Here is a 17,644-nt window from a genome sequence, read left to right on the forward strand (position 1 = left end):
CAAGGCAAAGGTCTCTCCCCCAGACCATAGCCCTCCCCCTCCCCACACCTGACCTTCCCCCCTTGCAACCCCCACCCACACCCGACCCACCCCACACCCGACCCACCCCCACCCGACCCTCCCACCCACCCCCCACCCATCCTCACCCGACCCACCCCCCACCCACCCCCCACACCCGACCTCCCACCCAACCTCCCACCCACCCTCACTCGACTCCACCCTGCACCCCCAAAACCCACATCTGACCAGACCTCCCTCCGCCTCCTCACCTCCTCTGTCCTCTCCACCCCTCGCTCTCTCACACTCTTCCGAGATCGCAGACATCACTCTCTCTTTCTCCAGCCCCCTCCCCATCCCGCTCTCTCTCTCTCCAGCCCGCCTTCTCTCTCCCCACCCACCACTGTCTCTCACTCCATGCCCTGCTCCCCCTCACTAGATGCCTCCACACCGCCCCACCCCCTCCCCCGGCTTGCTCATGGTACCCCACCTGCCTGTCGGGGGGCATCTGGTTGGCCAGGCTGAGAATGGTGTCCTGCACCAGCTCCTCCGTGTTCATGAACCTGGTGAAGGGCAGCAGGCGGCAGGCCCAGTGCAGAGAGGCCAGGCAGTGGTCCAGCACAGAGGCATCGTACTCCACCCCCAGCCCACAGCCCTGTCAAACATCAAACACACCACCCTGGTCACATCCGTAACTGCTCGCAGTGAAGAAAGCGATAGGCATGTTGGCCTTTATAACAAGAGTTGCGTAGAAGAGCAAAGAGGTCCTTCTGCAGTTGTACAGAGCCCTAGGGAGACCACCTGGAGTATTGTGTGCAGTTTTGATCCCCTAATTTGAGGAAGGACATTCTTTGCCATTGAGGGAGTGCAGTGTAGGTTTACAAGGTTAATTCCCGGGATTGCGGGACTGTCATATGCTGAGAGAATGAAGCAGCTGGGCTTGTATACTCGGGAGTTTAGAAGGATGGGAGGGGATCTTATTCAAACATATAAGATTATTAAGGGTTTGGACATGCTTGAGGCAGGAAACATGTTGCGGATGTTGGTGGAGTCCAGAACTGGGGGCCACAGTTTAAGATTAAGGAGTAAGCCATTTAGAACAGAGACGAGGAAACACTTTTTCATACAGAGTTGTGAGTCTGTGGAATTCTCTGCCTCCGAGGGCGGTGGAGGCCAGTTCTATGGATACTTTCAAGAGAGAGCTAGATAGGGCTCTTAAAGATAGCGGAGTCAGAGGATATGGGAAGAAGGCAGTAACGGTGTCCTGATTGTGGATGATCTGCCATGATCACATTGAATGGCGGTGCTGGTTCAAAGGGCAGAATGGCCTACTCCTGCAACTATTGTCTATGCTGCCCCTCCGTCCGCACACCAGCCCTGAGGGCAATGCAGCGGTGGCGGAGAGGAGCTCACACACCTTTGGGGAAAGCATCCACATTTACATTATAGTTTAGTTTAGTGTGGAAACAGGCCCTTTGGACCACCAGGTCCGCGCCGACCAGCGATCCCCGCACATCAACACTATCCTACACACAGAGGGGACAATTTACATTTAGACCAAGCCAATTAACCTACAAATCTGTACATCTTTGGAGTACGGGAGGAAACCAGAGATCTCGGAGGAAACCCACACGGTCAGACAGAACGTACAAACTTTGCACAGGCAGCATCCGTAGTCGGGATGGAACCCGGGTCTCTGGCACTGCAAGTGCTGCAACTCTACCGCTGTGCCACCATGCAGCACACCTACACCTCTACTTCCCCAGATGTCTACGGAAGACACTGGGTACAGAGTTTCACATTTAGTGCAATATAAAGTCCAGTAAAGTCTGATTGAAGAGAGTTCGGGGCTCTCCAATGAGGTAGATAGTTCAGGACTGCTATCTGGTTGTGGTAGGATGGTTCAGTTGCCTGATAACAGCTGGGAAGAAACTGCCCCTGAGTCTGGAGGTGTGCATTTTCACACTTCTGTACTTCTTGCCCGAGGGGAGAAGAGGGAGTGACCGGGGTGAGACTGCTCCTTGATTATGCTGCGGGCCTTGCCGAGGCAGCGTGAGGTGTAGATGGAGTCAACGGAAGGGAGGTTGATTAGTGTGATGGTCTGGGCTGCGTCCACAATTCTCTACAATTTCATGTGGTCTTGGATGGAGATGTTTACAAACCATGCAAAACTAAATGAAAAATGTCTCCAATGCCTCAGCAAGTGTGGAGGAGTACATGCCCCAGTCGGCATGGATGGTGCCCAGCTGGGAATGGTCGATAGCTTCAATTTAATATGAGCAATGATCCGCAGTGGACCAACCACATTGAAACAACAACCAAGATGGCACATCAATGCCCTCAGAGGTTTAAAGAAATTCAACATGACTCAGAGGATTCTTCCCAATTTCTACAGATGCCCCGTAGAAAACATCTAGCAGGATGCATCACCACCTGGTTTGGAAACAGCTCTGCCCAACACTCAAGAAAGGTCAGAGCTGTGGACGTAGCCCAGTCCAAACTGCCCCACTATCATGTCATGATGCACCAATCTTTGAAAGTAGGCATGCAGGTGCAGCAGGCAGTGAAGAAAGCGAATGGTATGTTAGCATTCATAGCAAAAGGATTTGAGTATAGGGGCAGGGAGGTTCCACCACAGTTGCACAGGGTCTTGGTGAGACCACACCTGGTGTATTGCTTACAGTTTTGGTCTCCTAATCTGAGGAAATACATTCTTGCCATAGAGGGAGTACAGAGAAGGCTCACCGGACTGATTCCTGGGATGGAAGGACTTTCATATGAAGAAAGACTGGGTAGACTCGGCTCGCTAGAATTTAGAAGATTGAGGGGGGATCTTATAGAAACTTACAAAATTCTTAAGGGGTTGGACAGGCTAGATGCAGGAAGATTGTTCCTGATGTTGGGGAAGTCCAGAACAAGGAGTCACAGTTTAAGGATAAGGGGGAAGTCTTTTAAGACCGAGATGAGAAAAACAATTTTCACACAGAGATCTGTGGAATTCTCTGCCACAGAAGGTAGTTGAGGCCAGTTCATTGGCTATATTTAAGAGGGAGTTAGATGTGGCCCTTGTGGCTAAAGGGATCAGGCGGTATGGAGAGAAGGCAGGTACAGGATACTGAGTTGGATGATCAGCCTTGATCATATTGAATGGCGGTGCAGGCTCGAAGGGCCGAATGGTCTACTCCTGCTATTTTCTATGTTTCTATCGACTCCATCTACACTTCACGCAGTCAACATATCAAGCACCCCTCACAACCCGGTCATTCCCTCTTCTACCTTCTCCCGTCAAGGTACAACAGCTTGAAAGCACAACCCACCAGATTCAGGAACAGATTCTTGCCCACTGTTATCAGACTAGTGAACGGTCTCCCCACAAGCTAGGGTGCGGTCCTGATCTTCCAACCTACCTCATTTCAGACCTTGCACTTAGATCAGGTGGACGCTCATAGTCTTTAATGTGACAAGCAAATGGGATTAGTATAGAAACATAAAAAATAGGTGCAAGAGCAGGCCATTTGGCCCTTTGAGCCAGCACGGCCATTCATTGTGATGATGGCTGATCATCCACAATCAGTAACCTGTGCCTGCCTTCTGCCCGTATCCCCTGATTCTGATAACCCCGATCTCTCTGTCTAACTTTTAAATTCATAGTGAATTGGCCGCCACTACCTTCTGTGGCAGAGAATTCCACAAATTCCACACCGCGCACATGAACGCAATTATACACACACTAGGGACAATTTTACATACATACCAAGCCACCTACATACCTGCACATCTTTGGAGTGTGGGAAGAAACCGAAGATCACGGAGAAAACCCACGCAGGTCACAGGGAGAACGTACAAACTCTGTATTGACAGCACCCGAGGGCAAGATGGTAACCGGGTCTCTGTCATAATGCCGTTGTGCCACCGTGATGCCCACTGCTCCACTGTGCCGCCGAGGGAAGATGAAGCCACTTCAGCGGGTAGCGTTGCTGCCTCAGCGCCAGAGAACCGGGTTTGACCCTGTCCGCAGCCAGTGTGGAGTTTGCACGTTCTCCCTGTGGGTCCTCCGGTTTCCTCCCATGTTCCAAAGACGTGCGGGATTGTCGGTTAATTGGCTCTCTGGAAATTGCCCCTAGAGTGTAGGGAGTGGATGAGAAAGTGGGATAACATAGAACTAGTGTGAACGGGTGATGGATGGTCGGCATGGACTCGGTGGGCCGCAGGGCCTGTTTCCATGAATCTGAGGGGGTTTGGTGATCACCAACGTCCCAGTGAGAGGGAGCTGTACAATCTTTGCTGGTGTCCGCGCACCCCCACAATCTGCAGAGGCAGCGGTTCTGTGTTACGCTGTGACCCAGGGAGCAGCAATGAGGACGGGGCCAAGGTGTGTCAGCCCAGCGGGACGGCGTGCGGGTCCTTACCTGTGGGCTATGGGCAGCGTGCCGAGCAGCCTGGTACTTGCGGCCTCTCTCGCTCAGCTGCTCACGGACATGCAGCATCCAGCACAGGCCACACAGGGTGCGGAAGCAGCCTGTGGAGAAAGAGGCGAAGGGTTCACACAGGCAACTCCATGGGTGCCTGCAGCCTGGCACACAGGGGGCATGGGCACAGTGGGGTGGCAGATGCAGCGGCACTGTTTACACAGGGATGTCTAGGCCGAAGCTCTATAAGGCGCTGGTCAGGCCGCATTTGGAGTATTGTGAGCAATTATGGGCCTTGTATCTGAGGAAGGATGTGCTGGCGCTGGAGAGGGTCCAGAGGAAGATAGAGCGGAAATGGGGAGGATGTTTCCACTAGTGGGAGAGTCTGGGACCACTGGTCGTAGCTTCAAAATTAAAGAGGGACTGTGGAAGGCGGGGAGAGCAGAGACAGGGGGTGGGGGCAGAAATGGATGGACAGAGACGGGGGGGGGGGGGGTGGGGGGCAGAGACGGGGGGGGGGACGACAGGGGGGCAACAAGATGGTGGAGACATGGGGAGAGACGGGGGGGAGGGACGATGGGGGAGCGACAAAGGTGGGCGGAGAGACGAGGGGGCAGAGACAGGGGGGGGGGCAGATACGGGAGGGAGAGATGGGGGAGAGAGACGATGGGGTGATGGTGACGAGAGACAGGAACAGGGAGGAGAGACAGAGTTACACACCAAGCAGGAGGCTGGAGAGGGAGTGGTGACGGTGAGACAGAGGAGAGGCAGAGGCAGAGCTACTCACCAAGTAGGGGTGCGGGGAGGGGGGTGGTGCTGCTGTCACCGCTGGCTCCGGGGCAGTCGGTGGGGTGCAGGGTCTGCCCGTACTGCAGCAGGGAGTCTGGGAATGCGGCCAGCGAGCCCAGGCCGCATCTCCCCCTCACCTAATGACAAGGCAGTAAAACGTCACCCGTCAGTCTCCCTCACTCCCAACATGGTCCTATCCCCCCCACCCCTGAAACACTCACCTCCCCCACATCCGCCCGGCCCTGCCCTCTATCCCACCCTCTCTTCCCACCCAGATCCCCCCACAGACCCAGACCTGCCCCATCCCACCCCCTCATGACCGTTATTTAAAGGAGCACTTCATCATCAGAGGTGGTGGGTGTACGGAATAAGCTGCCAGAGGAAGGAGTTGGGGCAGGGACTATCACAACATGTGGATAGGAACGGTTTAGGGGGATATGGGCCAGATGAAGTCAAATGGGATGAGCTTAGATGGGGGCATGTTGAATGCATGGACGATGGGCTGAAGGGCCTGTTTCTGTGCCGTATGACTCTATGGGTCTCTTCAGCAAGGAGGAGATGATGAACGGAGGGAATGGTGTGAGTGAGGCGCTGAGATGTGGAGGGGGGGGAGTGAGGGCCCCATGGTTTACAGAGTACACTGACCGATCTCCATGCAGCCACACGGCCAGCAATGCTCCCACCCCCCCCCCTCCCCCCCCCTGCTTACCTTGTTGAGGAGCTTGCGGCAGTGCTGCAGCCTGCCGATGTACCAGCGGGCAGCGGGGAGGGTGCAGCGTGCAGCCCTGAGGAGCAGCAACATGCGGTGGAGCACCCCGGACAGCTTCTGCCGTGCCTCCCTCTCCCTGCACACTCCTGCATCCTCTCCATCACCCTGAACACAGAGACGCAGAACCTTAGCTCCAGGTCTGGGGCCAACACCAACATCCAGCACAGGTACTGACCTCTCCACCGCCCAGGGCATCTACAGAGAGTGCTGGACACTGCCCCATCCATCACAGGTACTGACCTCCCCACCGCCCAGGTCATCGACAGGATTCGCTGCCTCATAAAGTCAGCCAGCATCATCAAAGTCCCACAGCACCCTGACCACCCTCTCATCTCGCCGCTACCATCGGGAAGAAAGTACAGGAGCCTGAAGACCGTGACCTCCGGATTCAAGAACAGCTACTTCCCAGCGACCAGCGCAGCAGTTAGAGCAGCTGCCTCACAGCGCCAGAGACCTGGGTTCAATCCTGACTTTGGGTAATGTCTGTGTGGAGTTTGCACTTTCTCCCTGTGACTTTTTTTTTAAAGCTTTAGTGGTACAGCGTGGAAACAGGCCCTTTTTACCCACTGAGTCCATGCCGACCATCGCCCAGCCAGCCCCAGCGAGCCACCTTGTCACAGCCATGGCTCCTCTACATGCCTTGGTTTCTGCACCATCCCAGTCTGGCAAACATCAAATACCTGATGTGTAGGAAGGAACTGCAGATGCTGGTTTACACTGAACACAGATACAAAATGCTGGAGTAACTCAGTGGGTCGGGCAGCATCTCTGGACAGAAGGAACGGGTGATGTTTCGGGTCGAGACCCTTCTTCAGACCTTCTTCATAATGTGTGAGATTATGGCCTGTGCTCATTTGTGGGGCCATGCTCCAAGGGTAAGCAGGAGGAGGTGTCTGAGAGTTGTCGCCTGACCTTAGCGTGGTAGAGGTCAGCTCACCAGACGACCACGGCACCTCCCTTGCCAGCGGGTTTGATTATAATGTCAGGGTTGCTGCAGAGTGAGCGGAGGGAGGGCTGTATGTTCACAGGGGGGGGGGGGAGATTGGAAGGGGAGTGGAAAAGTTGGGACTGTTAGAAATAAAGAGGGCTGTCCGGGGGACTCCAAGACCGGGGGTGTCCTGGTTGGACGGCCTGAGGTTTTAGAGTACTTCATTCCTGGACTGATTTACCTTGTTTGAAAAAAAGATCAAGATATCGTCAAACTAGTATAAACAACGTTGTGAAATGACTATACTTTTATATTGTGAAACAATATTAATACTTCAAAGATATTGTAACTGTGATGAAAGTGCAGAACCCTTGGTTCCAGAACAATGCCGTGTTATCATCTTTGCCGGACCAACAGACGTCATGGTCTTGGCGGGCCAGGCTGGAGTACCAGAGCCCTGGCTGCAGGGAGCAGATTTGTCCCGATGACGTTGAGATCGGCCGCCTCACCCGGCCTGGCCGTCACATTTTCGGGAGGGTTTTCCAGGGAGATTTAATGTGCGTCGTCATAATTTTGTCCGGATTAAAGGAGGTGCCACACCACTAGTTGCCAGAAATGTGGTGGCGGACATGTATATAAAGACACAGAGAGCTGGAGTAACTCTCTGGAATCTCTGGAACTCTCTGCCACAGAGGGTAGTTGAGGCCAGTTCATTGGCTATATTTAAGAGGGAGTTAGATGTAGCCCTTGTGGCTAAGGGGATCAGGGGGTATGGAGAGAAGGCAGGTACGGGATACTGAGTTGGATGATCAGCCATGATCATATTGAATGGCGGTGCAGGCTCGAAGGGCCGAATGGCCTACTCCTGCACCTAATTTCTATGTTTCTATGTTTCTATGTAACTCAGCAGATGAGGCAGCATCTCTGGAGAACATGGATAGGCATCGTTTCACCTTTTTGTGTCTTTCACTGTTTAGATTGGTCCAATTTAGAGATACAGAACAGAAACAGGCCCTTTGGCCCACCGAGTCCGTGCTGGCCATCGATCCCCACACACTGGGGGCAATTTATATTTATACCAAGCCAATTAACCTACAAACCTGTACGTCTTTGGAGTATGGGAGGAAACCAGAAATCCCCAAGAAAACCCACTCAGGTAACGGGGAGAAGGTACAAACTCTGTACAGGCAACACCCGCAACCAGGATTGAACCCGGGTCTCTGGCACTGAGGCAGCAACTCTACCGCCGCGCCACCATGCCACCCACAATGGTGGCCCATTTGGAATGTTTATGGCCTGAAACGTCACCTATCCACATTCTCCACAGATGCTGCCTGACCCGCTGAGTTACTCCAGCACTCTGTGAAACGTTATCTATCCATGTTCTCCACAGATGCGGCCTGACCCGCTGAGTTACTCCAGCACTCTGTGAAAAGTTATCTATCCACATTCCCCACAGATGCTGCCTGACCCGCTGAGTTACTCCAGCACTCTGTGAAACGTTATCTATCCATGTTCTCCACAGATGCTGCCTGACCCACTGAGTTACTCCAACACTCTGTGTCTATCTCTGGTATAACCTATAACCATATAACCATATAACAATTACAGCACGGAAACAGGCCATCTCGACCCTTCTAGTCCATGCCGAACACATAATCTCCCCTAGTCCCATATACCTGCGCTCAGACCATAACCCTCCATTCCCTTCCCATCCATATAACTATCCAATTTATTTTTAAATGATAAAAACGAACCTGCCTCCACCACCTTCACGGGAAGCTCATTCCACACAGCTACCACTCTCTGAGTAAAGAAGATCCCCCTCATGTTACCCCTAAACTTCAGTCCCTTAATTCTCATGTCATGTCCCCTTGTTTGAATCTTCCCTACTCTCAGTGGGAAAAGCTTTTCCACGTCAACTCTGTCTATCCCTCTCATCATTTTAAAAACCTCTATCAAGTCCCCCCTTAACCTTCTGCGCTCCAAAGAATAAAGCCCTAACTTGTTCAACCTTTCTCTGTAACTTAGTTGCTGAAACCCAGGCAACATTCTAGTAAAGGCAACATTCTAGTAAACCTGCAGTTCATTGTTTCCCCCAGTCACTGTATTGAGCAGTGCTGAATGGCCTCAGGCGGGGGTAGACTCAGATTCTGCCCGCGCTCTGCCTCACCTGACTCTGTGTGTCGGGCTGCGGGCAGTAGAGGGGAGGGGCGGGCAGGTAGAGGCCTCCAGGCACCAGGCCGGGCAGCCCAGCGGCCAGCTCCTGTGCCGTCTGCATCAGCAGCTGCAGGCTGTCTGTCAGCACGTCTGTGTCGGCCATCACCGCAGCCTTCAGCATCTCCTGCACCCGTTGGCACATCAGGTCCACATCCTCCTCCTCCACGGCATCTGCAGGGGGAGACAGAGGTCACCGTCACTCCTCTGGCACACCGGGACCGGCAATCATACTGCAGTCACGCTGGGATACTGCACAGACATCCGCTCATCCTCCTCACCCACTCTCCACCTCACCCACTCTCCCCCTCACTCACTCTCCCCCTCACCCCTCACCCACTCTCCCCCTCACCCACTCTCCCCATTACCCACTCTCCCCCCTCACCCACTCTCCCCCCTCACCCACTCTCCCTTTCACACACTCACCCCTCACCCACTCACCCCTCTCAGTCCCCCCCCCCTCACCCACTCTCCCCCTCACCCATTCTCCCCCTCACCCTCACCCACTCTCCCCCCTCCCCACTCACCCCCTCAGTCCCCTCACCCCCACTCTCCCCTCACCCATTCTCCCCCTCACCCACTCTCTCCCCTCACCCTCTCTCCCCCCACCCACTGCCCAGGGTGCAGGGACTTTCCTGGGTAGCGCACGAGCAACACACTGAGATACGGCCACACACGCTACCCACTACACCGCCTCAGCCCCCCACTGAACCCTTGCCCACTGCCTCAGCCTCCCACAGAACCTGCTCAGGACAGGACTGGTCTGTTACTTACAGAGTGTGCCCCTTGCTGCGGTAGGCAGTGGTGTGAGGGTGGGAGACATAGAAAAATAGAAACATAGAAAATAGGTGCAGGAGGAGGCCATTCGGCCCTTCGAGCCAGCACCACCATTCATTGTGATTATGGCTGATCGTCCCCTATCAATAACCCGTGCCTGCTTTCTCCCCATATCCCTTGACTCCACTAGCCCCTAAAGTATCTATCTCTCTCTTAAATCATCCAGTGACTTGGCCTTCACTAAATTCACAAAAGTGTGGGTGAAAAAGTTTTTTCTCACCTCAGTCGTAAATGGCCTCCCCTTTATTCTAAGACTGTGGCCCCTGGTTCTGAACTCGCCCAACATTGGGAACATTTTTCCTGCATCTAGATTGTCCAGTCTTTTTATAATTTTATATGTTTCGTTTCTATAAGATACCCCCTCATCCTTCTAAACTCCAGTGAATACAAGCCTAGTCTTTTCAATCTTTCATCATATGACAGTCCCACCATCCCAGGGATCAATCTCGTGAACCTACGCTGCACTGCCTCAATCACAACGCTGTCCTTCCTCAAATTAGGAGACCAAAACTGTACACAATACTCTAGATGTGGTCTCACCAGAGCACTATACAACTGCAGAAGAACCTCTTTACTCCTATAGTGAAATCCTCTTGTTATGAAAGCCAACATTAGCTTTCTTCTCTGCCTGCTGTACCTGTAAGCCAACTTTCAGTGACCGGTGTACAAGGACGCCCAAGTCTCGCTGTACCTCCCCCTTGCCTAACCTAACCGAATTGAGATAATAATCTGCCCCCTTGTTTTTGCCGCCAAAGTGGATAACCTCACATTTATCTATATTATACTGCATCTGCCACGCATCTGCCCACTCACTCAACCTGTCCTGGTCACCCTGCAACCTCCTAACATCTTCTTCACAGTTCACACTGCCACCCAGCTTTGTGTCATCCGCAAACTTGCTAGTGTTGCTCCTAATTCCTTCTTCCAAATCATTAATATATATGGTAACCAGTTGCAGCCCCAACACCGAACCTTGCGGCACTCCACTCGCCACTGCCTGCCATTCTGAAAAGGACCCGTTCACTCCTACTCTTTGCTTTGGGTCTGCCAACCAATTTTCTATCCATGTCAACACCCTACCCCCAATACCATGTGCTCTAATTTTAGTCACCAGTCTCCCGTGCGGGACCTTATCAAAGGCTTTCTGCAAGTCTAGATACACTACATCCACTGGCACCCCTTCATCCATTTTACTTGTCACATCCTCAAAAAATTCCAGAAGATTAGTCAAGCATGATTTCCCTTTCATAAATCCATGTTGACTTGGACTAATCATTTTACTGCTATCCAAATGCCCCATTATTACCTTTAATAATTGACTCCAGCATCTTTCCCACCACCGGTCAGGCTAACTGGTCTGTAATTCCCCATTTTCTCTCTCGCTCCTTTCTTGAAAAGTGGGATAACATTAGCTATCCTCCAATCCACAGGAACTGATCCTGAATCTATTGAACATTGGAAAATGATCACCAATACGTACGCTATTTCTGGAGCCACCTCCCTGAGGACCCTGGGATGCTGACCATCAGGCCCAGGGGATTTATCATCCTTCAGTCCCACTAGCCTACCCAATACTATTTCTCGCCTAATGAAAATTTATTTCAGTTCCTCTACCCCCTTAGATCCTCTGTCCTCCAGTACATCTGGGAGATTGTTTGTGTCTTCCTTTGTGAAGACAGATCGGAAGTACCTATTCAACTCTTCTGGCATTTCCTTGTTGGCTATAATAATTTCACCCATGCCTGCCTTCAAGAGACCCACATTTCACTTTGCTACTCTTTTTCCCTTAACATATCTAAAGAAGCTTTTACTATCCTTCTTTATATTCCTGGCCAGCCTCCCTTCATACTTCATCTTTTCAGCTCATATTGCCCGTTTTGTTTCCTTCTGTGTCCTATGAAAGTTCCTAATCCTCTGGCTTCCGGCTACTCTTTGCTGTGTTATACATCTTTTCTTTTAGTTTTATTCTATCCCTAACATCTCTAGTCAGCCACGGTTGCCTCCTACTCCCCTTTGAATCTTTCTTCCTTTTTGGAATGAAATGATCCTGCGTCTTCCGGATTATGCCCAGAAATTCCTGCCATTGCTGTTCCACCGTCATTCCTGCTAGGATCCCTTTCCAGTCTACCTTGGCCAGCTCCCCTCTCATACCTTCCCCTTTGTTCAACTGCATCATTGCCACTTCCGATTTAACATTCTCCTTCTCAAATTGCAGATTAAAACTAATCATATTATGATCACTACCTCCAAGCAGTTCCTTTACCTAGAGTTCTCTGGTTCATATCTGGTTCATTGGACAACACTAAATCCAGAATTGCATTTTCTCTGGCCGGCTCCATTACAAGCTGCTCTAAGAATCCATCTCGGAGGCATTCTACTAACTCTCTTTCTTGGGGTCCTGAACCAACCTGATTTTCCCAGTCTACCTGCATATTGAAATCCCCCAGTGGCATTACCTTTGTTACATGCCAGTTTTAACTCCTGCTGCAATTACACCCTACATCCGGGCTACTATTTGGGGGTCTGTACATAACACCAATTAGTGTCTTCTTGCCTTTACAATTCCTCAACTCATTCCACAGTGACTCGACCTCGTCAGTCACTATGTCTTCCTTCGCAAGTGACTGAATTCCATCCTTCACCAGCAGAGCTACCCCCCCCCTCCTCTGCCCACCTGCCTGTCCTTTCTATAGGATGTATAACCCTGAATATTAAGTTCCCATGCCCGATCCTCCTGCAGCCACGTCTCCCCACAATAATCCCCACAATGTGATATCTACCAACCTCTAACTGAGCCTCAAGCTCATCTACTTTACTTCTTATACTTCGCGCATTCATATACAATACTGTTAAATACACACATCGATCCTGCGCTCAGCTCACCGGTCAGCAGCTTGGTGTGAGTGTGCTCAGTGACGGGAGCCGGCGGTGCTTGGCCCAGCAGTGCCCGCAGCTTTTCCTGGAAGATCCGGCGTGGGTGCAGCTCCCTGGGCAGCTGGAGCCATCTCAAGCTAGAGCAAACACACAAACTTGGCTGTCACAGCCACCCTGCTGAACGTTAACTCCTACGCGTTCACGAGGAGAAGGTACAAACTACGTACAGACAGCACCCGTGGTCGGGATCAAACCCGGGTCTCTGATACTGTGAAGCAGTAACTCTACTGCTGTGCCACCGTGCTCTATAATTGCTCCCCACTCCATCCTCTTCCCCCAGTTTTCATGTCACTTCCCTTCCTGGTTCCTTCCACGTATGACCAATACATTTCACCCACTAGATCTATTTCCCCATCTGCTTGCATCCGCCCTTCGCCTCTCCTTAATGATTCCTGCTCATCTTCCTGATTTATCAGCTTCCACCACCAACAGCTTTCATGTTCCTACTTATCACTCTTCCGATGGTCTCCACCCTCCCCTCATGCAGCAGAACTCCAGCTGCCATTTTAAAAGGTTTTTTGTCTGCCTGCCTCTGACTACCAACCACCTATTGCTGTCTCCCATCCCCAACCCTCCCCTCACTGACTGTATTTGCCCATCGTCCCCCACCCCTATAGGTCCAGGAATTACTTCAGCCCAAGCTGCCCACAAGCTGCCCACACCAACCAACATGCCCCACTAGTCGCACCTGTCCACGTGCTGGGAGTGGGTGCGAGTGTGCCGGGTGTGAGTGTGCCAGGTGTGAGTGTGCCGTGTGTCGGTGTGAGTGTGCCGGGTGTGGGTGTGCCGGGTGTGGGTGTGCTGGCTGTGGGTGTGAGTGAGTGTGCCGGGTGTGAGTGTGCCGGGTGTGAGTGTGCCGGGTGTGGGTGTGGTGGGTGTGTTGAGTGTGAGTGTGCCGTGAGTGTGTTGGGTGTGAGTGTGTTGGGTGTGAGTGTGTTGGGTGTGAGTGTGCTGTGTGTGAGTGTGTTGGGTGTGAGTGTGTCGGGCGTAAATGTGCTGGGAGTGGGTGCGAGTGTGCCGGGTGTGAGTGTGCCGGGTGTGAGTGTGCCGGGTGGGTGTGAGTGTGCCGGGTGTCGGGTGAGAGTGTCGGGTGAGTGGGTGTGGTGGGTGTGTTGGGTGTGAGTGTGCCGTGAGTGTGTTGGGTGTGAGTGTGTTGGGTGTGAGTGTGTCGTGCGTGAGTGTGTCGTTCGTGAGTGTGCCGGGTAGTGAGTTGAGTGTGCGGGTGTGTGAGTGTGCTGTGTGGGTGTGAGTGTGTTGGTTGGTGTGTGTGTGTTGGGTGTGAGTGTGTCGGCGTAAGTGTGCCGCGTATGAGTTTGTCGGGTGTGAGTGTGCTGTGTGTGAGTGTGTTGGGTGTGAGTGTGTCGGGCGTAAATGTGCTGGGAGTGGGTGCGAGTGTGCCGGGTGTGAGTGTGCCGGGTGTGAGTGTGCCGTGTGTGAGTGTGTTGGGTGTGCGTGTCGGCCGTGAGTGTGCTGGGAGTGGGTGTGAGTATGCGGGGTGTGGCACACTGGATTGATAAATTTTCGAGTATAACGATGGAGTTAAAGGGGAAGTGAGTACAGGAAAAATTACAAAAGACTCCCGAATTAATGGGAAGGAAAGTTCGAGAAGCGATAAGAGAGTAAAGTCAGTACCAATAGTAGCCGGTGTGAGAGGGGAGGTGAATACCGAAGTTAATGTGTAGTATATGAATGCGCGTATGTGTTGTAAGAAAGTATAAGAAATAAAGTGGATGAGCTTGAGGCTCAGTTAGAAATTGGCAAGTATGATGTTGTGGGAGTTACAGAGACATGGCTGCAAGAGGGCCAGGGCTGGGAACTGAATATTCAAGGGTATACGTCCTATCAAAAAGACAGACAGGTGGGCAGAGGCGGTAGAGTAGTTCTGTTGGTGAGGAATGAAATTCAGTCCCTTGCAAGGGGTGACATTGAAACAGGAGATGTGGAGTCAGTATGGATAGAACTAAGGAATTGTAAGGGTAAAAAGACCCTAATGGGACTAATCTACAGGCCCCCAAACAGTAGCCTGGATATAGGGTGCAAGTTGAATCAGGAGTTGAATAATTGGCATGTCGTAAAGGTAATGCTACGGTTGTTATGGGAGATTTCAACATGCAGGTAGACTGGGTAAATCTGGTTGGTACTGGACCCCAAGAAAGGGAGGTTGTGGAGTGCCTCCGTGATGGATTCTTAGAGCAGCTTGTACTGGAGCCCACCAGGGAGAAGGCAATTGTGGATTTAGTGCTGTGGAATGAACTGGATTTGATCAGGGAACTCGAGGTGAAGGAGCCATTAGGAGGCAGTGACCCAAATATGATAAGTTTTAATCTACAATTGGAGAGGGAGAACGGTAAAGCAGAGGTGTCAGTATTACTGTTGAATAAAGGGGACTATGGAGCCATGAGGGAGGAATTTATTATGGGGAACATGGAAATGGCAGATGAGTTGAACAGGCACTTTGGATCCGTCTTCACTAAGGACGACACAAACCATCCTCCTGATTACTAGTGGCCAGAGGATCCGGGGTGACGGAGGAATTGAAGAAAATTCACATTAGACAGGAAATAGTGTTGGGTAGACTGATAGGACTGAAGGCTGATAAATCCCCAGGGCCTGATGGTCTGCATCCCAGGGTACTTAAGGAAGTGGCTCAAGAAATTGTAGACGCATTGGTGATAATTTTCCAATATTCTATAGACTCAGTATCAGTTCCTGTGGATTGTAGGGTAGCTAATGTTATCCCACTTTTTAAAAAAGGCGGGAGAGAGAAAACAGGGCATTATAACCATATAACCATATGACAATTACAGCACGGAAAAAAGGACATCTCGGCCCTTAAAGTCCGTGCCGAACACTTATTTTCCCCTAGTCCCATCTACCTATTCCTAGATCCCTCTGTTCAACTGCATTCCTCAATTCGCTACCATTTACCCTGTACGTCCTATTTTGATTTGGCCTGCCAAGATGTAGCACCTCACACTTATCAGCATTTTACTTCGGAGTCACGTGAGTGACTACGTGAAGAACCCACCCAGCGCGCAGGCGCGGCATTACGTCAGCAGTGCAACAGCGGCAGCAGCTGGAGCCAGGCTCTCCAGCTGCAGCATAAAGACAAGACCTCAGGTAAGTGCCTTTTTTGTTACAGAGTCGCTTCAGGGAAATAATGGCCTCTAGGAAGCGACCAGCCAGGAGGACTGCCTGCCCAACTCCACCCGAGGAGGGGTCCATAGCTGGGCGGCAGCCTCTCGCAGCGGAGGAGTCGTTTCAACGCTCCCGCTCTCCCGACACCGAGCCGCCCCCAGTGCTGCAGATATCAACGCCCCGCACTGGGAGGAAGGCGACTCATAAGACCGACCGGCCGGTGTCCTCCGATGAATCGGAGGAACGGGAACTCTCTCCCCCACCGAAAAGGGGAGACGCTCGGATCAGCTGCATGAGGCAGCTCCTTGAGCGAATGATCAACGAGGAGATGCAGGCTACGCATCTCCCAGGAGGACGGGCTTTGGCCTCCTCCTCTCCACACCCTTCTGTACCCTCTATGTTCGAGGGCAGTAAGGGAGGCCAGGACTGGGCTGGCCTATCTCAAGGGCAGGCGGAGGATACCGTCAGCATGCCGGGCGTGGAAGAAGAGCTACTGGGTGTAGTGGGGCGATATGCAGCGCCCCCAACAACTGGGATGGTGTTGCCACCCAGACTGGCGGCCAGCATAAACAGGCTGTCCAACAACCCGCTGCAGGACAAAGCCGTCCAGCAGGCCCTTGACACATACACAGCGCCAGAAAATTGTGAGGCGCTGAGGGTCAAGACGGTCAATGGGCAGATCTGGAACCACCTGGGGCAGCAGATCAGGGCTCAGGAAGTTAAAATGCAGCGAGTCCTGAAGCTCCATTCAGCAGCCGTCACCGCCTTTGCTCGGTCCGTTGGGAATGAAGACCTGACCATACCCCAACAGGATGCCCTCGCACTGATGTGCAGCACCACCTACGAGTTAAACAACCTACGGCGCGACAACATCAGGCCGGCCCTCAACCCAACATATGCGGGCCTCTGCAAGGCTCCAGCGCCCGAACGGGAGGCGCTGCTATTTGGCGCAGACCTGGCCAAAAGGCTGAAGGAGCTGGAAGAGGCGGCTAAACCTGTAGGCCTCATGAGGGCAGGGCCAGGACCGAGCAGGGTGAAGACACCCAGTTGGCAGCACGCCTCGGCAGCCACCAGCAGGTACCGAGCTGGTGAAAGCCTGGTGACCGCCTCCCACTACCCCCAGAGCTCTTTTTTAGAGCGGGGCCCAGGGCGGAGCCGTGGGAAGATGCGCCGCCCCACCGCAGCACCAACACGGACAACCTTGGGCCAAACCCACCGAAAACGACCCCACAAGTAAACATGGAGGTAGGTGGGTCTGGTTCCTGTCAACATACACAGACAAAGGGTGTAATATTAACAGGAGGACGTTTGAGGTTTTTCAAGCAGGTTTGGTGCTCCCTTACTAATAATAAGTTTATACTCAACAGTATTAGTGGATACAAAATTGAGTTCAAACCAGGCGTAGAACCGCCAGTTCAGCACATGCCCCAAAGGGTATTCCTTCCCTCAGCAATTGAGAAGGTAGAAGGACAAGCTGAACTTGATCGGCTCGTGGCTAAAGGCATCATCGAAATGACCACACACGAGCCGCAAGAATTTGTATCAAATATTTTTCTCAAATCCAAAAAAGATGGTGGATGTCGCATTATTATTGATCTGACGTCACTTAATCAGTCTGTTGAGTAT

At 52.3% G+C, this 17,644-nt stretch overlaps 1 protein-coding gene across 1 annotated transcript in view; it reads right to left on the reverse strand.

Annotated features, from left to right (window-relative positions):
- cplane1 (ciliogenesis and planar polarity effector 1) overlaps nt 1–17,644 on the reverse strand; it is a 147,686-nt gene that overhangs the window by 76,319 nt on the left and 53,723 nt on the right. Inside the window, exons 18-23 of the mRNA XM_055630462.1 lie at nt 12,830–12,957; nt 9,066–9,283; nt 5,905–6,069; nt 5,194–5,332; nt 4,407–4,516; nt 488–652 (exon numbers count right to left, since the gene is read on the reverse strand). Coding sequence (XP_055486437.1) covers nt 488–652; nt 4,407–4,516; nt 5,194–5,332; nt 5,905–6,069; nt 9,066–9,283; nt 12,830–12,957 — 925 coding nt within the window. The remainder of the gene's footprint in view (nt 1–487; nt 653–4,406; nt 4,517–5,193; nt 5,333–5,904; nt 6,070–9,065; nt 9,284–12,829; nt 12,958–17,644) is intronic.

This window comes from Leucoraja erinacea, chromosome 3 (genome assembly GCF_028641065.1).
Source record: "Leucoraja erinacea ecotype New England chromosome 3, Leri_hhj_1, whole genome shotgun sequence".
NCBI lineage: Eukaryota > Metazoa > Chordata > Chondrichthyes > Rajiformes > Rajidae > Leucoraja > Leucoraja erinaceus.